A 25716-nucleotide genomic window follows, 5' to 3' on the forward strand; every position below is an offset into this window, starting at 1 on the left:
ATAATTTTATGCTCAAATGTATGTTTTCTATTAAATATTGGTTGTGTACAGAGATTTATTTCAAGGATCGATTTCTAAAATAGCATGTTTCAAAAATTCTATAGCTGATACAGAAATTTAGAACTGCAGTAACTGTAATATGCCGCATCAGCCATAATTTTTGTACTCTGAAATCAATCTCGCAATACATACAGTTTGTCTGCCACAATGTATATTTTTTCTGCTTCAGTGATGTGTAATATATCTTATTACAGGAGAATACTGCATCCTGTGAAGGACAGTGCATCATTAGTTCAAGAACTGTTAAAGGACTTGAGAAGATTGCAGCCACCAGATTGGGCTAAAGTTGTGACATTATTTGTACAGAAGATCAGCACAATGGCACACTGTCTACTAAGTCAGATTCATTGCTTAAGGTAGGTTGAATCAGCACATAGAAAAATCCTACATAGCTGAATATTGTATGAATATGTAATAACTATTTATTATTATTTGAAAAGAGCTTTCTGCATAAGCTATTCAGAAAGGACATTAAACAGTCATGTAAAAAAACATGGATCACTAGCGGTATTAAAATATCTTGTGAAGAAAAAGGGTAATGTATCAGTTGGCAAGAACAAGTAGAGATCCTGCAGTAGTTGCACACTAAAAAACTACTCAAAATTACAAAGGAAAGTTTTAAAAAATCAATGTGAAATGTGAGAAGTAAGTAATTCTGACAACATACTTGTATATATAGAATGTAGTGAAATGAGAGACAGGGTAACTAACCAAAGAACAGGATATGATCACTATTGAATTAAATGGAAGAGCTATAAATGATGAGACAGGGGTAATAAATTTATGTAATGATCATTTGTTAAATATAGTAGAAAATACAGAGCTAAACAGTTCAAAAGAAACACCACAGCAATATGTTAAAAAAAGCAACGTTCATAAAATTGTCATATGAATGTGTCACCAAATCTACCCCTTACATTAAGAAAATTATTCGTTCTCTCAAAAATAAAAGCTCATCTGGATTTGATAGTGTCTCCAACAGAGTGCTAAAGATTTGTTCCCATGTAATAAACCCTGTCTTATCTGAAATGCATAATACCTCAGTGACTCAAAGCATATTTCCAGAGAGATTGAAACATGCCTTTGTTAAACTCCTCTATAAGAAACATAATAGGAGAGATGCCAGTAACTACCGACCTGTTTCACTGCTGGCATCATTTTCCAAAATTTTTGAGAAGGTGATGTATTCTAGAATTGTATTCTACCTGAGCAACAATAATATCATCAGTGAATCACATTTCGGATTTCAGAAGAGATGCTCTGCTGAGAATGCCATTTACACATTCGCTCACCAAATTTTACAAGCATTAAATTACGAAGTTGCACCGGTTGGTATTCTCTGTGACCTTTCTATGACATTTGTGTGAATCACAGTGTTCTCCTAGCCAAACAAAAGAATGCATAAAGTTGTACTTTGTAATTCAACCAGTGTAATAAGGGAAGTTTCTTCTGACTGGAGAAATCACGCATGGGGTTCTCCAAGGCTCAGTCTTAGGTCTGCCATGTTTCCTCATACATGTATATGATCTTCTGTCGAATATACAACAAGCAGAATTAGTTCTTTTTTGCGTAACATTAACATTATAATCAATCCAAGAATAAATACATCAACTGAAGAAATGGTGAATATTGTTCTGAAAAGTTTCATTGACTGGTTTTCTGTGAATGGAATCACTCTGGATTTGAAAAAGACACAACATATTCAGCTCTGCAGATATCGGGGTACTACACTAATGATGAATGTAACACATTGTGAGGAACTAATAAGTAGGGTGCAACAAAATTTTTAGGTGTCCATATTGATGAGAATTTAAACTGGAAACAGCACATTTTGGAACTCCTAAAACAACTTAGTTTAACCACATTGGCACAGTGAATTATTACAAATCTTGGGGAGAGGTAAATCAGTAAGCTGACATATTTTGCATATTTTCATTCAGTAATGTCATATGGAGTAATGTTTCGGGGTAAGTCTCTGTAACAAAGAAAATCTTCATTGCTCAAAAACATGCTATAAGAATTACATGTGGTGCTCATCTGCAATCATCTTGTAGACACCTGTTTAAAGAGTTGGGCTTTCTGACTACTGCTTCACACCATATTTATTTCCTCGCGAAGTTTGTTGTAAATAATCCACTGCAGTTCAAAAAGAACAGTGAGGTACACAATTACAATACCAGAAGAAAAAATGGCATCTGTTACGCTACGCTAAGGTTGTCTTTAGCACAAAAAGTGTTGCATAATGCTGCAACTAAAATTTTTGATCACTTACCCAGTCATTCAAAATATTTGATGGACACCAAAGTAAAATTTTGTTCTCCTTGGAAACTTCCTTCTGTTCCATGGAAGAATGTCTATTGTAATGTTTTAAATGTGGTGCATGTGTTGCGTGATAGAGGCCATTTTATACCATTGTAAGTTGCTCCTTGACGTATTTCATTAGCATATGGAGTAAGAGGAAAATTACTGTTATGTACTTCTGCACTCACCTTGTTCTTAAGATGTCATTAATGTAGGATTTGCTGATGATGCCATGGTGTACAAGGTGTTGAACTTGAGTGACTATAGGAAGATACAGGATGGTTTTGACAAAATTTTCAGTTGGTGTGGTGAATGGCAGCTAGCCCTAAATGTGGAAAAATGTAATTTAATGGGGACGAGTAGGAAGAACAAACCTGTAATATTCAGATGCAGTATTACTGGTGTCCAGCTTGAGACAGTCAAGTCATTGAAATATCTGGGTGTGATGTTGCAAAGCAATATGAAGTGGAATGAGCATGTGAAAACTGTCGTAGGGAAGGCAAGTGGTTGACTTTGGTTTTTTGGGATAATTCTAGGGAAGCGTGGTTCACCTGTACAGGAGACCGCGTATAGGACACTGGTGCAACCTATTCTTGAGTATTGCATGAGTGTTTGGGATCCATACCAGGTCAGATTGAAGGAAGACACATCAAAGCAATTCAGAGGAGGGCTGCTAGATGTGTTACAGGTAGACTCAAACACAACGTGTTGCGTAGGTGCTTCAGGAACTCAAATGGGAATTCATGCAGGGAAGGCAGTGTTCTTGAAACACTATTAAGAAAATTTAGAGAATCAGCATTTGAACCTGACTGCTGAACGATTCTGCTCCTGCCAACGTACATCACGCTTAAGGACCACAAAAATATCGAGAAATTAATAAGGGCCACAAAAATATCGAGAAATTAATAAGGGCCACAAAAATATCGAGAAATTAGGGCTTGTACGGAGGTGTACAGAGAATTATTTTTCCCTCATTCGGAAACAATCACATCGTTAATGATGAGTTTGAGGTGGTGATGTGTACAATAGCAGTCTTAATCCAATTGTTACCTGGCCTGTGAGTGTGTAAAATTTTCAGTAAATTTGGGAATTTTAGAGTAAATAAAAATTCCTGTGACTAAGCTAAAATAAATAGTAAAGATCTGCATATAATGTATGTCTCAAACCAGACAGATGCTAGCTACACACACTTTTAATAACAAAAAAATTGATTTACTGATTGTTCCAAAGTGGCTATCTATTAAAGTGTGTGACCGTATATTTGCCTCTCATAGGTAGTTACAGATAAAGACAATAATAGTGAAGAAACCAAAAGTTACAAAGAAAATCTTTTAATGGGCAAATGAAACAGTAATTGTTTATGGAAATAAGTAAGCAAGAAATCAGTCTAAGTGGAGGCACAAACAATTTGTGTTGTTGCCTTGCAACAAAGTAATTAGCATTTCATCCTTCATGAGATATACACTTCTGACCTCTAAAATTATGACCCTTGCATTTTACCACTAAACACCAATGTAAACGAGAATGACCAAATTACACAGTTGTGTTATTTGTATACAAATGACACTGTTTCCTTATTGCACAAAATCAGATCATTTTTGAAAGGCATTTGATGTCATATCGCATTGGTGACTGTTAACTGAGATACGATCGTACAGAATATTCTCTCAATATGTGGCTCACTCGAGAGGTTTGAATGATAGAAGCCTGTAATTTATAGCAGGTGACAGATGTTATGCAAAAGTAATATTGATTGTGCAGTGAGGATAGGGTCACTAATGTTATCAATAAACATAAAAACTTATCAGATAATATCATAAGTACTTTGCTTGTGTGCTGATTATGCTCTTGTCTCAAAGAATGTATCATTCATAGGATAGTTGTAGGAAAATGGAGAACAACTTACATTATTTCTAGTTAGTGTACAGAATGGTTGTACTGTTTCTAAACACACAAATGACTGTAATAAAAGAAGGAAAATATGTGGGTCATATCTAGTTACAATATTAGTGGTAAACTTCTGATGCTTGTAACTGTATTGGTGTAATGCTGTATAAAATGGAGCAAATGTTTAAAATCAATAGTAGGGAAGCCAGATGGAAATGTGTAGTAGATCTGTAAAGGAAACCATGTACTATACACTCAGGTGATGTATTTACAGTACTAGCCCAACGTTTGGAATTTTTATTGAGTATTAGTGACAGTAAAAATCAAAATAATATCAAGAGACATGCTACTGGCATCATATTGTATATTTAAGTGCACTCAGTGAAATTGGAATCATTGGAAGAAAAGTGATACCCAACCTTCGTGGCTGTTTAAAATGGTGTGCTGAACTGGGATTTGAATTTGAGATGTCTACCTTTTGCAGGTTTGAGTATTTGTGACAGCTAACGTTGAAAGAATCAAAAGACATGCCACTAGGCTCAAATCATTCATGTAAATGCACATGGTGAATACAGATCAGAATTGTAGGAAGAATAGTGATACCAAAACTTCCTGGCAGATTAAAACTGCATGTTGGACCAGGACTCGAATCTGGGACCTCTTGTCTTTTGCAGGTGCCCTGCTGACCAATCCATCTGACCCACCCTTGCAGTTTTACTTGTGACAGTACCTTATCTTCTACTTCTGAACTTTCTCCAGTGTACCTCCACGTGCGGGCTACCACGCAGTTTTAATGTGCCAGCAAGTTTCAAATCTGCGTGTACTCTGCCGCAGAGTGAAAAATTTGTTCCAGAAATAAGTGATACCATTTTGCAAAACTTAGTTACACAAATCTGAAGACCAAGTATTCGAGGAAGAGTGTGCAGTAATTCACGACACCTGGAGTCAGATTCAGATTTTGGATCTTGGCAGGCATATCTATTCTATCCGAACTGTGAAAGCTTGGACTCGTGCGTGTCTCTCAGTAGTTTTCCAAACCTGACAGAAGTCTATTAGTGAGAGAAAGGGAAGTTAACCACCAAAATGCATACATATGTGCTAATGAAAGTTGTCATAAATAAATAATCCATCAAAATGTTAGAAAAATAATGATCTCCATACTTAACAACTTAACACCACTGGAGGAATAAATGACCTGTATTACCCATTAATAAGGCTGCCAGTGGCTCAGAAATGAACTCAATATGCAGCAACAAAAGTTTTTGATTACTTGCCCCGTAACATAAAATGTCTTACAGGTAACAGAACAAGTTTTAAATCTAGCCTAAACTAATTTCCCCTGAACAACTCATTCACAGATGAATTTCTGTTGAAAAACTGGTAGACTGTTAAAGAAAAAACTAGCTTATAAGTGCAGTTGCATGACTAGGACTAAAAATCATTGTGTTCATTAATGTTCACAGTAATCATGTGTACATCTCGTGTAAATTGACTCATTCAAAATTATTTGGATGAAAGAATCATTCAAGTGATCTGTGGAAGACATAGCTAAGACGGAAGAATCGATTGTTTCTGAGGCATACGTGGGGAGTTGCGCAGTAGAGCTTTGCCTTCTCATCACAGTTACGTGTAGCATATCAATAGTTTTGGTTTTATCAGATATCTCAAAAATTTTATCAGAGGCAAATTTGATAGAGAAAACTAATATATTATGGGACAGTATTGCTGGCCAAAATGGACCTTCAGAAAGTGAAGTGTGTGTGGTGCTGGAACACACTACCTAGCTTCTGGAACTAATGGTTCCTCTATCAGGGAGGGAAGAGGGATATGCTGAGGAAGGCTAAAGAGGGAATTCAGGTCACCCTAACACCCCAGGATGAGAAAATCCCACCTGTAGAAAGGATGAGGGAAGACAAAATGTGAAAGGGGAGGTATCATAGAGAATAGGGATATTGGTAAACAGTGTGCCAGAGGCGAATAGTAAATTGTTCTAGTGACAATACATGCGGCCACACAAATGGGGAAATCCCCTAACATAAGTGACTTTGACAGATGGCAGATTGTTTTGACCCAGCACATAGGAACAAGCATCTCGCAACTGGTAAAGGTGTTTGCTAGTTCACTTGTTACTTTCCTGTGCGTCTGTGGGAAGTGGTTGAAGGATGGTGAAGCCGTAATGCGATGAGATCTCATATGTCCATGCCTCTTTACAGGAAGTGGTTATCAGAGACTTGCCTGCTCTGTAATGTGGGATAGGTGGCAGTCTGTTCCAAATTTGGAGATGGAGTATAGTGCTGGTGCAGGCACTGTTTCAGAATACACAATCCGGGGCACACAGTTGACATGGGACTCCAAAGCAGGTGACACCCTTGTGTTCCCGACAATGTTGTCAATCACAGTTGCAGTAGCCAAAGAATCATGGAGACTGGGCTGTGGATCGATGGGAACATGTCGCCTGGTTGTACAAATCATGTTACACCAGATCTACGGTTGTGTTCATAGATGTCATCATCTGGGCAAACGATTGGTTGAAATGTGCGCCGCGGCGTGGATGTGGGCTGGTGGGGGCAGTAAAGCCATTGTGATAGCTGTGAACTATGCCAACATTATTGTGGACCAGTTGTATCCCTTCATGCTCAACGTCTTCCCTGATGGCGATGACATTTTCTGTCAGGGAAACTGTCCATGTCTTACAGCCAGAATTGTACTTCTGTGGTTTAGGAGAATGACAGTGAAATCACATAGTGAGGCTACCAAATTGAATTGATCTTAATCTGACGAAGCCCATCTGCAGAGTATCTTAAATAAATGATTTGTAGGGTGAAAGATGGTAACCCCAATTTGTGTAATGTTTGTTGTATTATGTTGATTGCGATAATGTGTGTCTTTCACACTTGAGATAATGTGTGTCTTTCACAGCTGTATATTTGCATTTGAAATAAGCTGCAGAAAGAAAAATATTCTGATGTTGCTCATAACAGTTTAAGCATATCTGTCCATGCACATTTATTTTTTTTTTGCAGTGCTTGTTCTTCATCAGTAAATGGTAACAAGTTTCACAACTATGTATCTACACTGTACATAAGATACTACTTTCATTTTTAACACCAATTTGGAGTTCCAGTTGTTTGTTTACTTTTATTTTTAGTATGCAAGATGGTAGCAAACAAAATTTTGTTGTAACATCTTTCCGTCTTCCGTGTTGTGTTTGTTTACATCTTTGTTGGTATTTTATTTGCACTTACTCTTGTAGGTAATGAGAAGCCAACAGTAATATCATAGTGTTTCCCATTCTTTTGATGCTCACCCATACATGTTGGCAGCTTTATGACGTAGAAAACTAAATAAATAAAACTTGTAATTTTTTTTTTTTTTTTTTTTTTTTTTTTAAAAAAAAAAAAATCAGTACCTGGAAGGACCAGGAAGAATTACTGTTATATTTTAATTCACAGATATGCTGAAATAGTTTCGTCTTCTGTGTTTGGTTCCCCACCCCACCGTCACTTCTTGATGAAGTGCTTAAATCTTGAAGACAGTGACTTCCGCATTGTTTTGGCTGCAGCTGAAAAACTGAAGCCAGGAGTTTATTCATATATATTGAAGGTAAAATCTTTATACTATTTATGCAGAGAAATTTAACTAAAACATTGTATCATAAATGGAGGACTGTTGCTATGATACATATGTAATGCTTTAATTACTGTACACTGAAATTTTGAAAATCATTCACAATTGTGAATATATAAAGCTATCAAAAACCCTTTCTGTGAACTGATCACTGAAGAATGTACACAACTTACAGTAGCTGATATATAGGTATCCCTAACAGTGGCAATTTTATCACTAAAACTAAGTTTCAGTCATGTAACACATAGTGTAGAACTAACAGGAGGCACCATAAATTAAGAAAATTCAGCTTCCAGATAGTAATTCAGGCCACTTCAGTGATGTCACAATGGTGTGGTAGACGAAGTACTTTTGGGTAAGAGGAAATGTATGCAGCACTGCAGCATTCATAAATGTTGTTTTGGATGCAGTAATAGTGAGTTAATCCTTGTAGTTCCAATAAGTGTGACCTCTGTTTTTGGTAAAAAGTGCTAGTCATGATATTAGCATGATGCCATTTACAGATGATGTAACCACTTTGAAGGCAAAGAAAGATTTCGTACTTCTGTGCCATAGCAAATGAGAATTAAGGGTATTACATAAAACTCTTACTTTCGACTCTCGGTGTAAAATTTTGACTGCTCAAACATGAATATTAATGCAAGTGAGGATGAATTTGCTGAAATTGATTTCAAGTATCAGATATCCAGTGGTGGAGAAAACTCACGATTTTATTCTTCGAGTGACCGTTAATCACCAATGACTGGTGAAGAGCCGAAATTTGAAGTGACTCACAGCAGGTTGTGTTAGTAGGAACACAAGGAGTAGGAGTAGGTGTAGGAGTAGTTGACACAGCAAACAATCTGCTTCATTAATGCAGACTCAGCAGATTCTGTGTAGATTCCAGCAAATGCTATCCCCAATTAATTTTCCAGTGTGTTGTTTAGGCAATAATTGTGCTTCTCAAATTTTTCAGTCATCAGATTTGATTATAAAACACTGACATCCAACTACTTTCATAGAAATTACTCCTCTCCTACCAGTAATTTCAAATAGATTACTCATAAAAAAATCAGGTTTTGATCATCTAATGTAAACCTGGTCACATTGTGATGTTTGCTAATTTTGCAGTTACTGCTGTTAATTTTTACATTCTACATCATATTCAGAATTACACACGTTACTGAACAACTGACCCCGCAGCTAAATTTCAGGTTTTTGCGGATACTGCGAACAATGTTTTTCCTCCATCACTACACTGTACACCGACATCTGTGTGTTGAAGAAACTCTTGTTTGGTTGAAAGTACCCTTAAGTCATTCTTGCTTACTAGCACATCTCGTATGCCTCATTCTAAGTATACAAATTGTTCTCAGTTGCCCTTCATTAAAAAACCAGCCATAATAAACATGTTTTTGGCATTCACTAACAAAAGGCATAATTTTGAGGAAACACCTCTTACTAAAAGGGTAAAAATATCAGTAAATACAACCTCAAAATGGCCATTTCCTGTCGAATACAAAAGTCAAATAATTGGATATTTTTGTACCTGCTATGACACAAAGCAGAAGTTTATTTCTGGAGCTCTAAACTATGAGCAAGACAAATTATTGGGAAATTAAGTAATGATGAAGAAGGTATTAAACTCAAGTGAAAAACGTAAAAGATAATGAATGTAACAATTTTACTTATCTGCCACTTTTTGAATGGAGGCAGTTTGTGGAAGCAGCATATACATGTCAAACATTTAAAAAATACAGTTTCTTAAATTTATCAATTGCCGTATATTCTTGAGATTCACTGGAGAAACAGTTAGGATAGTAGCTATAATTAACTTATATGCCCTGGTGTGCAAAATGTATGGACAAAAATAACTATCGCTTGTTTGTCACTGCCAAGTAAGAAGGAAGGAAGATTGGGTTTGATGTCCCATCGACATCTAGGTCATTAGAGACGGATCACAAGCTCGGATTGTGTCAAGGATGGGGAAGGAAATCATGCGTGCCCTTTCAAAGGACCCATCCTAGTATTTGCCTGGAGTGATTTAGGTAAATCATAGAAAACCTAAATCTGGATGGCCAGGCATGGGTTTGAACCACCATCCTCCCACATGCGAGTCCAGTGTGCTAACCACTGTGCCACCTCGCTGGGTGTCACTGCCAAGTAACATAGCTCAATGAAACTTGAACCGTACATAGAAAGAACTGCTACAGTATAGTACAGTAGGGAACTGAAAGAATTATGGAGTGAGATGAATGGTATTGTGTTTTTGTCTCAGACAGCAGTTACTATAAAGTTCATGTTTCATGGGATTTAAATAAGGGGAACAAGCAGGCCAGTCCATTCACTGATTATCCTCTCATTCTAAGACTTCCTCCACCTCCACTGTTCAATGCTTGTGCACATAGTCCTCCACAAAAATGAAATCAGGGCCAAAAGTACCCCTGAAAAGACGTGTGGGGAAGGAGCACAATGTCATAATAACATCGCCCAATGATTGTAACGTGTTCAAAGATTTGGAGGACTGTACACCCATGCAACATTATTCCTCTCCACACGATGACAACTCGAGTACCAAAATGGTCATGTTTGACAGTGTTCCTGGGTGCATTACGTGTTCCCACATCTCGCTATGTAATGCACCTGGGAATATTGTCAGACATGATCGTTTTGGTGGTGCAGGTGATATGGTGTGAAGAGGCATAATGTTGCATAGGCATACTGGCCTCCAAATCTTTGAACACAATAGCACTGATAAACATTTTTGTGGTACTGTACTCCTTCCCAACGTGCATCTTTTCCAGGGTGCATTTCATTGGATGACAATGCGTGGCCTGATCAAAGAGCACAGGTTGAGGAACTCTTCGAACAAGAGTATATTCAACGAATGGACTTGCCTGCTCACTCCCCCTCCTTAAATCCCATCGAGCACATGTGGGACACATAGGGAGATGTACTGAAGCCCAGTGACCATCCAAGAGTTGTCAGCCATGCTGGTGGAGGAATGGAACACCCTACCACAAGAACTCCATACCAACCTTGTGACCAGCATGGGAGCACACTGCAGAGTGTGCGCTGCCATCTGTGGTTATCACACACCATATTAAGAATCATGTCCTGCCTTTTATATTGTGCAGGGGACCATCATAAATCACTGTGACTTCAGTTTAATTATTGTCTTTGAATAAAAATGCTACCTGTTCCTCTCATTGCATATTTCCTTCGGTTGCCTTCTGTACTTTACTGTACCAGTTCTTTCTATGTGTATATGTAGACCAAGTGCCATCAAGCAATATTACTTGACAGTGACACATCACACAAAAGTTACTTTCATTTATAAGTTTTGTATACTAACGTCAAAAGTGGCGGCGGCGGTGGTGGTGGTGGTGGTGGTGGTGGTGGTGGTGGTGGTGTATATGGTAGAGAGGAAAATAGCTTATGAAAATGCACCTATATAGTCCTCTTTCAACTTAATGCAATTTTGACCCATGTTTTTTCCAGTGATTAGAGCCATCAATGAAATGTGATTCTGAAACATCCGCAAAATACATTTGCCATGCTTTTCATCAAACTCAAAAATATTCACTCAAAATAAAGATTTATATGAACTTTGCGATGTTGCAAGGCAGTTGGGATTGATGTCTGTAGCTGTGTAATGAAATTTAGTACTTTTTTGGCTTTGGTCACACGTTAAGTTTTTTTAGAGAGGTATTAAAATTTATTCATATGAATGGAGAGCTACTAGTTTAAAAGCTTTATAAACAAAACTGTAACCTTAAATTGAATTGCCTCTTCATGTACATCTTATTATGCAGCTAGTTTCCATGCAAAAACCAAATTTTGTTGATACCAATGCAGTCGAATTGCCAGACCAAGAAAGTTTCTCATTTGCCTAACATGCCTAGCACGAAAAGGTAATTGTGAACTGTTCTTGAGTAAGATTTCAAAATATTTTCAGAACCAAAGGGTAAGAGGAAGTACAATTTCTTCAGTTTTAGGTTAATTGAATTTCAGACTTACATTCTGTGGCCATCATGACAAGAGAAGTATGTTTGTGTTGAAATGCGTGGTGACTGATCCTAGGTTCATTGCTCTTGGAATTAACTGTAATTGAAGTTTGTCAGTGTGTAGATGGTTCTTGCTGTGGGACAGAACAGATGACATATCAGTAATGTATAACACAAAAATTAATGCACCAAATACTGTTACCATATTTACACAATTATATATGACAAGGTTCTTTTGCCAAATTCTTCATTCGAAAAATATGGGAGTGGTCTTTAACTACTAATGCTGAGGTCAATGTTTTTATGTGGTGTGATAGATTAGTATAGAATTCATCTTACACTGACAAATGAAGCTTTGATAGTTGAGATCATGTGAAGATTTAGTTTGAAGAATTCGAGAAGGTCGTGTAGTCTCAAAAAATTGCTGACACTACCATTTGTATTCCTGTCACTCATGCAGTCAAAGGCAGTATCTGGTATGCCAGCGATTTGTTTTAATGTTCTACTATATCAAATACTGTAACTGGCTGTGAATCATCCATCCCACTGGCCACGGTTGTGCCTGTGCTGCGCAGGTCAAAGATTTTGAGAGGATGAGCTCCATGTTGCTGCATCAATGACAGTAGACTCTGTTCTAACCTTCTTGTGCTGCATAGACACTATTTTAATTTTTTTTTTTTAGGAAGGTGCCACAAAATAATAATACTTAGTAATTACCTCCAGTGTAACATCAATTTTATGAAATTATATCCAGCCATATTAATGTGACCATCTGTCAGAAGCCTGAATAACCACCTTTCGCAACACGGACAACTGTGAAACCTGTTGAAAGAAAGTCAGTGAAGTTCTGGAAGGTACCGGTAGGGATGTGGAGCCATGCCATCTCCAGTGACGTGACCAGCTGCGCTAGGTTTCTCTGTTGTGGATCTGTGACACGTACAGCCCGATCGAGGTGGTCCCATAGATTCTCAGTTGGATTTAAATCTGGAGTGTTTATTGTACTCTTTGAACCATTCAGGTACACTGCGAGCTGTGTAACACGTTGAACTGTCCTGTTGGCTACATTTGCTGTACAGTCATTGAGGAAACACTGTTGATAGCCTGCTGTTCCTCTGGGTGGTCAGTTGGTAAACAGTTGCATTTCTGTTCGCCTGTACATATCTCCACAGCCACCGTTCTCCCCAGTCATCTATGGCCTGGTTTTGGATAGCACTGTTTTACCACGCACAGTATACTTTAGCCATGGCAGCAGAAGAACAATTTACAAATCTAGCTGTTTCAAAAGACACTTCATATCAGCTAAGCACTTTTTTAATTTTAATTAGTTGCAATATGTTAAAAATAAAATTTCCTGAAGGAACCTCTTTAAGAAAAATGGGAGGGGTGTATCTTATACTCAGGTAAATATGATAATTAAGAAAAAGAGTTTTTGTTGTAAGTTGTTGTTATGGAATGGAATCAGTGTTCATACTAGAAAGAAAGGGAGAACACTATCATTGAGAATGCAGTCATCTTTTAACAGAACTAGAAACATACTGTGGACAAATAAAAATAGAAAAATTGGTAGTTCAGAGGCAGATTTGTGGTAGAAAGCTACTGGTATTTGAGAACTTATTAAAAACAAAATGGTGCACTTAAAGATTCTGAAATGGGAATTCAGCACTCTTTTTGGAAACATTTTTCTTTGGGGTATTATTCTTTTACACCTGTACTAATAACAGGAAGCTAAATTATACTTTCTATTTTACAGCCACTGCAACTGCCGAGAGAGGATACACGGAGCCAGATGCAACAGATATGGCTACAGGAAGTTCCTTTTGTTGAAACACATCCCCATGACACCTAAACCTTGTTATTTGTTACAGTAAACTTGTGTAAAACTTTGGCTTTCAATTTATAAATTCATAGAGTTCACTGTAGCATTATTTGCCTGGCTGTGAGGAATATTTGGTTGTTTGTCATGTTATGAAAGCTCAGAATTATTTTAAATGTTAACATTGTTCTGTTATTGTGTATTTTTGAATAAGATTATTGTATTTTAGAGGTTTAAGACAAAGAAATGTTCAAAATATTTTTAATTGAGACAATACTACATATAACATTTCAATGAAAAAACTGAAAATGAAAACAAATTATTATTTTGTAATTCAGTAAGTAATTAGTAGTAGTGTGGAAAGGGCAGATTGTTACTCCCCACATCAAGGTGGCATTGAGTCACATACAGGCACAGCGAAAAATAATACTGTAAATATTTAAGTTGGTGGACAAAATCCGTCCTCAGAAGTAGAAAAAAAAAAACACACACACACACACACACACACACACACACTACCACACACACACACACACACGCACGCACGCACGCACGGCAACTGCCTCCAGGTGCTAAGATCCAACTGTGACCGCATCTGATGTGAGCAGCAGTGCACTGGGTCGGGTGGTACAGGTAAGAAGGAGGTATGTAATTGGATGTGCACTGGATAGCAGAATAGGGGTGAGGGAGGGAAGATGGTAGTGCTGCCTTTGTGGATGTGCAGAGGCGTGCTAGGGACGGGATACGGCTGCTAGGTGCAGCATCAGGAAGCTGTGCTGAAGGGGGCAGAAGTACAGCATAATAAAGGACTTGTAGGCACACTGGCATGATAGAAGGTGTATGTGCTTACTGCTGTGGGAGCAGAGTACATTTTGCCAAGTGTGTGTAAGTTGTTGTTGCTGTTGTTATTGTTGTGGGTAAGTGCCATTTCTGAGGAAAGACATTGTCAAGAAGCTTATATATTTCTAGTATTCTTTTTATTGTACCTGTCTGCAGTTCAATACTTCCTTTATGTGTTAAGTAGCAATCTCATCCTTTCTACATTGTTGTTATCCCCTCCTGGACTTTCTGCAATCATAAATTAATTTTAGCTCCAGTTAGCAGTTGTTGTTGTTGTCATCATTGTTGTTGCTGTTGTTCTCGTTTGTGTTTGTAAAATAGCCTTTTTTTTAAAAGAAAAAAGGTAGTAGTGTATGTGTGTTAAATGAAATATTCCAACTGTGATTCTCTAGTGTTTTGTAAATTAAAAAGTGCTCAGAAAATTTACTGAAATTATATAATCCAATTAAAAATAAATTTATCTATACAGAAATAGTCATTTCATCTTTTCAGTCCCATAAAAAGTGTCTTTGCTGAACTCTGTGATGATATAACGAAATCTCTACTTGAAGTGCTATAGGTATGGTAATGCACGCTCACTGCCCCTTCCTCCAGGTGCTTTGGTTGTGTTTACATGTGCCACCACACTGCTAATCCCTTTGTGTTCCAGGCATTTTAAGTTGGGGTGACAGATACCATAGTGCTCTTGATGTGTTAATGCGATGAGTCACAGTTCTTCTGCTATGGTTTTGTGTTGCTATTTTCATATAAGTTTTTTGTCTTAAGGTTCAGTTTTGCAAATAAATCTTGAAGATTCTCACTAAAAGCAACGTGAGAATTTTCTCTTCATTGGCGATGATAGTGATGAGTCTTGGACAGGCTCTCGAAGGAACAATCATAAGCCATGTACCTCTGTATGTGTCGACAAGAGATAGAAGTCCTTCAGTGTGTGTGTGTGTGTGTGTGTGTGTGTGTGTGTGTGTTTTTATAGGTGTGCGCGCGCATGTGCATGAAGCATCTGAAAGAGAGATTGAGTTTTATGAGGAGGCTGCAAGAAAAGTGGTTTTAGTTCATTTACGCATGTGTTGAACAATTCAGCTTCAGAATGCAAGTGTGGATTAGAGAAAGTTTCTAACATCTCCTCATTTTTGCTGGTTAGTTGTAACAGATGATGTGATGAAGTCTATAGCAGTTCAAATAAGTAGATTTTATTTATACAGAAAGATAAATATGCCAGAATCAGTACATTTTTGATTGTCAGTGTGGAAAGAAATGGAATTTGAGGAACTGTATTCTGCCTTTTGTTATTTGTCTACTTATGGCTCATGTGGAAAACTGAAAATTAATGACTGCTATTGGTCCAGAGACAAATTATGTCAAGAGACTTTTACTGTTAATTCTGAAAATTCTTTACTTTAGTGACAATGCTGGTCGTAATGAAGGAAAAAAGTTGTACAAAATTGGAAACATTGCTGATAAAATTAATAGAACTTTTCAAAAGGGCATTTCAGCCATATCAAAATCCCTGCCTATTGTTGTTCAAAGGCTGATTATCTTTCAAATAGTATAGTTCATCCAAACAATGTGGGTTTGGAATAAAAATGTTTATGCTGTGTGACTGTTAGGCTGGTTTCAATAACAAAGCCATATTTGGAATGGGAACACACTTCATGTTGGCAATTGATATTTGAGCGCAGACCTATTCCTCAGGTTTCTAATCATGGAAAAACTGCATGTGGTACCGTTCATAGAAATAGCTGTAATGTGCCAAAACTGCAGGACAAACAGAAATGAGGAGAAAACCAGTTTATGTCTATTGACATAATGCTTGATATGAAGTGGAATCACATTAGAGAAGTGGAGATACTCACCACCTATAACATCAAAGAAATCACTGATGTGGGAAAGACTGACAGGAACACTATTAAAAGATCAAGAAACCATGATATGTTGTATATTGCAACTCAATAGTGAGAACTGTTAACTGCATTGATACACTACTGAGTTTAATCAACTCGGAACAAAAGCCTGTGTAGTAGTACAGAATACTCTTTTCCACATACCGGACCTGTGTTGTTTCTATGTTCATGTTCTCCACAGATTAAACAGACAGAGGTGGTGCAGTGGTTAGCACACTGGACTCGTATTCAGGACGACGACTGTTCAATCCCGTGTCCGGCCATCCTGATTTAGGTTTTCCGTGATTTCCCTAAATCGCCCCAAGCAAATGCTGGGATGGTTCCTTTGACAGGGCACAGCCTTCTTTCTTCCATAATCCAATGAGATCGATGACCTCACTGTTTGGTCTATTCTTCCAAATCAACCCAACCCTTCACAGATTAGTAACAGAGCTAAATATGCCAATTGCAGAGTTTTATCTGTATGGTAAAAGAATTTGTTGAATCTTATACCACAGAATGGAGAAAAGCTGCCAGAGGAAGGTGCTCAGATGACGAGAACCCTTTATGAGTTAATGGGAGGCATTTTCCAAATACTATTGATAGCCAGAACTGAAAGAAAGGTAAGTCAATGGGCAGACTTACAGTTTGCTCTGGAGAAGTGCCCCCAAAAACCAGGTATGACAGTAGAACGTGCAATATACCAGTATATACTGTGCCATTTCTAGGCTTAAATAAAAAAATCATTAACCATTGGTGATTAAATTACGTTGCTACTTCTCTAAAACTGTCAAACACAAAATAAAAACAATTTTTTTAACTTCATCAATACTGGTCCCGGACCTGGACACAAAGAAGGATGGAAAATATGTACAGGAAATTTTAAAAGATAGTTGAACAATTAGATAAAATGACTTTGAGACTTTTATATATACGAATTACTGTGCTGACAAACTAACAAAATTCATAGATTTAATATGTCATACCTATTTATTACCTGAAGTGCAGAAATTAAAAACACAACACACATTGAGCAAATGAAACAAAATTATACATAATCATCCATCTCCAATACGCAACTTTCATTCAGAAACCAACAAAAATAATTCAGATATCAGGATTGTTTGATCTTGAAAGTTCCGTAGGGAAATTTTATTTGGTTTATGTGCTCAAAATAATACGGTGGTAAACTCTCAAAGAATTTTATGGTGCATAGACATCTTGCCTTGAACGCTGTTATTGTGCTAGTACAGACACACAGGAATGCTTGGATAGTTCAGATTCTGCATGTGTTTTATTTCATAAGATATCTACGAGAAACTAAAAGTCATTACAAAAATGGAAATTTCTGGCTGCAGCAATACAGAGAATAAAGGAAAGGCAACCTCTCACCAATAGCAGATTGAGTGTGGAGCACAGAAACACATAACAGAAAATAGCATTCACACTAGCTTTTGAACACTAGCTCTTTTTCTAGAATATACACACAACCACACAGATACCCAAATGTACACTCCCATGGCCTCAGCAAGACTAAACTGAAAATTAAACATTGTGTCAAGGAAAGCTCAGTTGCAGTCAACCATTACCTTGTCTTACTGTATGGGAAACCTCAGGGGAGATAAGTTTGGGTCCCGAAGAAACATGAAGTCATGCAAGGCAATACTTGACCTTTTGAAGTACCTTGGAAGATAAACTGAAGAAAGGGAACATACATTTTATAGCATTTGTAGATTTATGGTGAGGTTTTTGAACCAAATAAAATTGACAAAGCTGTGCACAAGGTTAAGTTTGTTGTATATTTTAAAAGTAAATTTTTGATTATATGGGAAACATAGTACTGTGAATAGACAACTATTCAGAGTACATTCAGTTATGGAATATCTGAGTTGCAGATTCACGTTAATTTATACGCAACAAAAGGACATAACTAGTGACAAATCCCTGTTGCTCTTTGAAGCATACCTTAGGTGGAAGCATTTTACCCCTTCATAACTTAACTGATTTGGCATAAACACTTCTTTATTGTATGAAAGCTGTTCCTGACATATATATGGCACTTTATTTTTTACATTGGAAAAGATATTTTAGCATCTGAACTGGTGTACACTACACTGTTGGCACGGGCACTTCAAAGGCGGCTTGTTGAAGAAAGGGGAACAGAGCCTTGTGAATAGAACTGAGAAGCAGAAAATCCAAATCCTTGCACAGACATGCATGGGAGTAACTCAGCACATGGCCAGCCGTCGGCTGAGCACTAGACAACAATAGGAGATGCAAGGTGAGGTCTGTGGTAATTGAACCCAGTATAAGCGCCGACCTCTTCAGCAGGTAAACATCTTCGTCAGCAGGTCTGCACATACTACGCACCACATGTACCCTCCATGGCAGGTTTACACACTATTCTGTGGCACAACCCAGGCCAGCTCCTCTGCCTCCACTGCGATGTACAGTGGTGGCGAGACTAAAGAGACAAATGATGTCAGTTGTTATACTGATAAGAAAATAAATTCTTGAATTGCTTTGGAGCTTGCTTATGATTTGTTCAGACAGGATTACTGCATTTACCTTGACAACTGGAACTTTAGTCCAGATTTGGTTGACAAACTAACAAATAAGAATACAGACCTTGTCGGCACTTGCAACAAAACGGAAAGTAACTGTCCGACTTCATGAGCAATGAAGAACTGAAGAAACAAGAATGTATTAACTGCACAGAAAGAGCAGATGTTTGTGACATGGAATGACTAGAGATACGTGGCAATGGTAAGCATGTTCTGTAACAATGTGTTGTATTAACCAATAAGTTTGGTGCCCAACATAAAGGGAGCAGTATGTGAACTCCTACCACAGAAAGTAGTTCTCGTATTGATGTGGTGTGCTTGCACAGTGCAACTGTCTGGCCAATGGGCAAGGTATAACTACAAAAAATAATTTTTACAATGCAGTGAGAAGTTTTGTGGTTTGCTTCTGTTGGTGATGGTCCATTCTTCTAATTTTTATAATTTGATGGTTCATCATCAGATTTGACAGATTAACAGTTGGCCAACTGTCACAACTGTCAAATCTGATAAAATGTAAAATTACAAGGCAGGACCATTAACAACTGGAGCAAACCACACAGCAGCTTATAGCATAAGAGTCCTAAAACTTACCACGTTACAATATAATATAATACAATACAGAGTGACAACGACCAGGAACATGGTCTTAAGATGGCAGTCTAGCTGAAAAGGATACATCACAATAAATACATCATTAAATTACTATAGCAGCAATCTGTATTTTATTCAACAACGAGAAATAATTGTGTATTAAATAAATGTACACAATAAACACTCAGCTTTAGTTTGATGAGAAGGTGTGCCACTGATATAAAAGTTCTGAACATGAGTCTAACCTAACTCAGTGAATGATGGCTAACTGACTTAACAGTTTTTCAGACTGGACTACTGTTGCTGACAGTTTCTAGTTCAGACTCTTAACATATACATGCTGCAACACTCGGCAATGATAGCAGGAACTGCAACTGCTGCTTAATTGTGACAGCTATTCAGATTCTGTGACAACTGACTGAATTGCACTGCGTGCCTGTCCAAATCTGTGGCTAGTGGAAGAATCTTCATCTGCAAACTATTTGGTGAATAAAGGAAGTAGTTCCTGGTATTAGCAACCTCTATGGCGGTAGACACAACTATTCATACATGGACCGAACTATTTGTAAGTTGTTTGGCAAAAGCATAATAAGATTTCTGTTATGTGCACCATCTATGTGGTAACTGATCGTAGCTATGTGACACCATGCTGAAGACTTTCCTCTCATGTGTTGCCTTCTGTGTACTGTATGTGATGGCTTACACAGTGCATTGCAGTGAGGAAAATTATTTATATACACACACAAAAAAAAAAAGTTTTGCATCACCCTGATTCCCAGACCTTCTGAAGACAGACGTTGACTGTGGATACTGTATCACACACACAGTCCCATTGACTGTTCAGAGATGTTACTAAACCTGCCCAAGGATGTAAAAACCAAGCATGAGCAGCACCTATTAGACGTAGGGGGCCCGACAGCTGATCAGTTCCAGTCATTCCACCAGGGAGGAAGTACACGGCTTGTTAGTCCAACCATGCCTAGACGGTCAATACTGCAGTTCGATTGGATCCATAACTGTGCCAGGAAGGGCTCTCAACAAAGGAAGTGTCCCGGCATCTCAGAGTGAACCAAAGTGATGTTGTTCAGACATGGAGAAGATACAGAGAGACAGGAACTGTCAATGACATGCCTTGCTCAGGCCGACCAAGGGTTATTACAGTGGTGGATGACCACTACCTACAGATTATGGCCCGGAGGAACCCTGACAGCAACACTACCATGTTGAATAATGCAATTTGTGCAGCCACAGGACATTGTGTTAAGACTCAAACTATGCGCAATAGGCTGCATGATGTGCAACTTAGCTCCCGACATCCATGGCGAGGTCTATCTTTGCAACCACGACACCATGCAGTGTGGTACAGGTGGGCCCAACAACATGCCGAATGGACTGCTCAGGACTGGAATCACATTCTCTTCACCAATGAGTGTTGCATATGCCTTCAACCAGACAATCGTCGCAGACGTGTTTGGAGGCAACCTCGCCAGGCTGAAGGCCTTAGACACACTGTACAGGGAGTCCAGTAAGGTGGAGGTTCCCTGTCGTTTTGGGGTGGCATTATGTGGGGCTGATGTACCCCACTGGTGGTGATGGAAGGCGCCGTAACGGCTGTATGATACGTGAATGCCATCCTCTGACCGATACTGCAACCATATCGGCAGCATATTGGCGAGGTATTCGCCTTGATGGACGACAATTCGTGCCCCATCGTGCACATCTTGTGAATGACTTCCTTCAGGATAATGAAATCACTTGACTAGAGTGGCCAACATGTTCTCCAGACATGAACCCTGTCGAACATGGCTGGGATAGATTGAGAAGGCCTGTTTATGGACGACGTGACCCACCAACCACTCTGAGGGATCTACACCGAATCGCCGTTGAAGAGTGGGACAATCTGGACCATCAGTGCCTTGATGACCTTGTGGATATTATGCCACGACGCATACAGGCAGGCATCAATGCAAGAGGAGGTGCTACTGGGTATTAGAGGTACCAATGTGAACAGCAATCTGGATCACCATCTCTGAAGGTCTCACTGTATGGTGGTACAATATGCAATGTGTGGTTTTCATGAGCAATAAAAAGGACAGAAATGATCTTTATGTTGATCTCTATTCCAATTTTCTTACAGGCTCCAGAACTCTCAGAGCCAAGGTGATGTAAAACTTTTTTTGGTTTGTGTATGTAACTTTCATGGAGAACTATTTATTACTCTCCTGGTTACAAACTTTAGTACTGAACTGTAAAAAAAATTAATCAACAAACTGTAAAGATAACACACTAAGTTGCCAACAGGCCCAATTAAAGGACACTTATGCACAAGCTTTCAGCCACAGCCTTTGTTGGAAAAAGAGAAACATACATCATTCATTTACAGGTGCAAGCACACATCATGCACACGACCATCAACTCCGGCAGCTTTGGCTAGAAACTGCAGCAGCTGTCTGGAGGGGCACAGAAAGGGAAGGAGAAAGGGAAAGTATAGGAGTGTACAGATGGGGGAAGAGAGGCGCACTGTGTGGTGGACTGTGTAGAGACTAGAATGCGAACAGGTGCAGTATCAGTAGGTTGTGGGGCATTGCGGAGGTGGGGAAAAACAGAGCAAAAAAGGAGAGGACCTGGGAAAGATGGGCAGGTTCATTGGTAGAGGGTGTCAAACAAAGAAGGTAGGAGATGGGAATGGGGAGGAGGTGATAGGACAGAGGGAAAGGAAACAGTTGGGAGGAGGATGTGGGGACAGTACGTTACTGTAGGTTGAGGCCGGGGTAATTACAGGAGTGGAGAATGTGTTGTAAGGATAAATTCCATCAGTGCAGGTCAGAAAAGCTGGTGGTGGAGGGGAGGATCCAGATGGATAGGGCAGTGAAGCTATGTTCAGCTGCATGTTGTGCCACAGGGTGGCCTACTTAGCTCTTGGCCAGTTTGGTGGTGGCTGTTCATCATAGTGGACAGCTGGTCGATAGACATACCAACATAAAAATCTGTGCAGTGATTGCAGCAGAGCTGGTAAATAACGTGGCTGCTTTCACAGGTGGTCTGTTCATTGATGGGATAGGATAAACCTGTGACAGGACTGGAACAGGAAGGGCTGGTTTGGTGGATTGGGCAGGTGTTGTACCTGGGTCTTCCGCAGGGGCATGATCCTTGTGCCAAGGGGTTGGTTTGGGAATGGTATAGGGATGGACTAGGATGTAGTGGAGGTTTGGTGCGTGACAGAACACCACTTTAGGAGGGGTGGGAAGGATCTTGGGTAGGATATTCCTCATTTCAGGGCACCATGATAGGTAATCAAAACCCTGGAAAAGGATTTGGATCAGTTCCAGTCTGTGGTGGCATTGGGTGACGGAGGGGGCACTCCTTTGTGACTGGTTCTTGGGGGTGGTGGGGGGATGACATACGAGATCTGTTTGCGGACTAGAGCTGGGGATATTGCTTGTCTGTGAAGGCCATGATGAGGCCCTCAGCATACTGGGCAAGGGAGTTCTTGTCACTGCAGATACACCGTCCTCACGTGGCCAGGCTGTATGACAGGGATTTTTTGGTGTGAGAGGGATGACAACTATAGAAATGCTGCTGTGGTTGGTGGTTTTAATCTGGACAGAAGTGCGAATGGAGCCATCAGAGAGACGGTCAACGTCTAGGGAGATGGCATGCTGGTTTGAGGCGACCCACATGAAGCGGATGGTAGATAAAATATTGATGTGAAGGAATGAAGGTAGGGTGTCTTGGTCCTGAGTCCAGATCATGAAGATATAATCAGTGAACCTGAACCAGGCTAGTGGCTTGGCATTTTGGGAAGCTAGGAAAGTTTCCTCTAGATGGCCCATAAACAGTTTGGCATAGGAGGGTACCATGCAGATGCCCACAGCTGTGCCACGGATTTGCATACCATCCTCTCAAGGGAGAAATAGTTTGGGTTAGAATAAAGTTAATAAGGTTTACAAGGAATGAGGTTGTGGGTTTAGAATCTGAAGGATGTTGAGAAAGGTAGTGTTCAGCAGCGGTTTAAGATCCTGGACATGAGGGATGTTGGTGTACAGGAAGGTGGCGTCAACAGTGACAAGTAGGGATTCAGGAGGTAAAGAGTGTGGATAGTGGTGAGTCGGTGAAGGAAGTGGTTGGTATCTTTGATATGAGAGGCTAGATTACGGGCAACTGGTTGGAGCTATTGGTCAAAGGGAGCCGAAATTCTTTCAGTGGAGGCACAGTCACCAGCCACAATGGGGCATCCAGGGTTCTTTGGTTTGTGTATTTTGGGGGAGCACGTAGAAGGTGGCTGTTTGGGTGTCACAGAGTTGAGGGAGAGAGTCAGGGGAGAGGTTCAGGGAAGGGCCTAAGGGATCGGAGGTTGTGTGGGAATTCTGGGAAGGGATCATTCTGACAGGTTACGTAGGTAAAGCAGTCAGATAATTGGTGGGGGCCATCCACCAAACTGTCACTGTAATTCATAATCTTTCTCTGCGGATAGGATGATTAGGTCAGGATTAATTTTGAGGTTGTGTGTGGCTAATCTTTCTTCTGCTAAGGTTGATGTTATGAGGAAGGGACCTGGGGAAGGATTGTGAGGCTAAGTTGGAGGTAAGGAATTCCTGGAAGGTGATCAGCACATGATTATGTGGGTGAGGGGGGGGGGGAGAATCATGGTTGGATGATGGTATGAACTGGGAGTGGCAGGGTTTAGTGTTGGAATTAGGTTGACTTCAGCTGCAGAGATTGGCAGCAAAGAAGTGTTCCCATTGCAGGGATCACGAGAAGAAGAATAGGTCTTCGACAAGTCCAGTATGATTACGTTTGGGGCTAAAGACATGCCCTTTGGATAGGACTGAAACCTCTGTGGAGCTGAGTGTTTTGGTGGAAAGTTTAACAACAGTGATATGGGAATATTTTGGCTCTGGATTTTGTGGAGTGTTGATAGGGAGTTTTGGAGATGTGGTAAGTTGAAAAGGTCAGCTAGGCAGGGTTTAGGTGCTATGAGGTGTGGACAAGGAGGAACACTGTGGGTAGGATAGGAATTGGAAAGTGGTGCCCCAAGATGGCAGTAGGATGTCAGCAGGTTGGAGAGCAAGGGATTCATCTGGGGAGCCATCTGGATCCTTCCCTCCACAACCAACTTTTCTGAACTGTGCAGATAGGAGTTTTCCTTACAACACATTCTTTGCTCCCATAATGATCCCAGCCTTAACCTACAGTAACATACTGTTCCCCATGTCCTGCTCCCGACAATTTCCACTCCCTGTGTCTTATAACCTCCTCCCCATTCTTGTCTTCCATCCTCTTTGTTTAACACCCTCTGCCAACACACCCACCTGTCTTACAATGCTCTCCTTTTTCGCTGTTTTCCCCACCTCTTTGTCCCACAAAGGCTCCTCTACACAGTGCTCCTCTCTTCCCCCACCCATACACTTCTATCTTTTTCCTTTCCCCTTCCGTGCCCCCTCCAGATTGCTGTTTCCATCCCAAGTTACAGTTGCTTTCTGGCCTAAGCAGCCAGAGTTATGGTCACGTGTGCGTGAAGTGTGCTTGCTTGTGTGAATGAACGGTGTTTCTCTGTTTCCAACATAGGCTGAGGCTGAAAGCTTATCTGTTAAGTGTCTGTTACTTGTGCCTGTCTAGAACTTAGCGTGTTATCTTTATGGTAAGTAGCAATCTGTCTTATACTGCATTGTTAATATTCCTACCTGGCATTCCCATTGTTTTTTTTTTATTTAATCAACAAACTTGCATTTTCCATGAACACACAAAAGTACTGCCCAGTATTTGGATTCTTTGGCATGTCACTAGTCTCATCAACAGGGGAAACCCTTAAACACCATCTGAATCACACATTCAGTCAGCCTGACAATCATCCCGACTCGGATGCTGAGTAATCACTTCACCAGGGTTACATGAATTCAGATTATGTTGTAGTCCTGGTATCCTTGTGGTTATCACCTTCTCAGCATACATCTAGGTCTCAATAGTTTTAATTCAATGTGACTCAATGGGGACCTAAATTCTTGGCCTTCAGCTTTAGTGTTGGTCCAGTCCGTGTTCATTTTATTGCCACCAGGTCACCAACCGTTGGTTGACAATAACTTGATTTTTCTTCATGCACCGTGCTGATCTGTAGCTTAGCATCTTCCTTCCATTTACTGCATCCCTATTCAAATTCATTAATAAGTTAA

At 39.6% G+C, this 25716-nt stretch overlaps 1 protein-coding gene and 1 long non-coding RNA gene across 5 annotated transcripts in view; one reads left to right on the forward strand and one right to left on the reverse strand.

Moving 5' to 3' along the window:
* LOC124721226 (guanine nucleotide exchange factor C9orf72-like) overlaps window positions 1-14212 on the forward strand; it is an 85742-nt gene extending 71530 nt beyond the window's left edge. For both annotated transcript variants that reach the window (XM_047246083.1, XM_047246082.1), the window contains 3 exons: window positions 255-416; window positions 7701-7851; window positions 13612-14212. In XM_047246083.1, the coding sequence (XP_047102039.1) occupies window positions 255-416; window positions 7701-7851; window positions 13612-13707 (409 nt within the window). In that variant the 3' untranslated portion in view covers window positions 13708-14212. The remainder of the gene's footprint in view (window positions 1-254; window positions 417-7700; window positions 7852-13611) is intronic.
* Window positions 1-25716, reverse strand: part of LOC124721228 — a 91012-nt gene that overhangs the window by 32703 nt on the left and 32593 nt on the right. Inside the window, exon 3 of one of the 3 annotated variants that reach the window (XR_007006299.1) lies at window positions 7676-7818. The exons of the other annotated variants lie outside the window; for them this stretch is intronic. This is a non-coding gene — a long non-coding RNA (uncharacterized LOC124721228). Of the gene's footprint in view, window positions 1-7675; window positions 7819-25716 lie in introns of those variants that run through there. 3 annotated transcript variants of the gene reach the window in all.

The sequence above is a fragment of the Schistocerca piceifrons genome, chromosome X (genome assembly GCF_021461385.2).
Source record: "Schistocerca piceifrons isolate TAMUIC-IGC-003096 chromosome X, iqSchPice1.1, whole genome shotgun sequence".
In the NCBI taxonomy this organism is placed as follows: Eukaryota; Metazoa; Arthropoda; class Insecta; order Orthoptera; family Acrididae; genus Schistocerca; species Schistocerca piceifrons.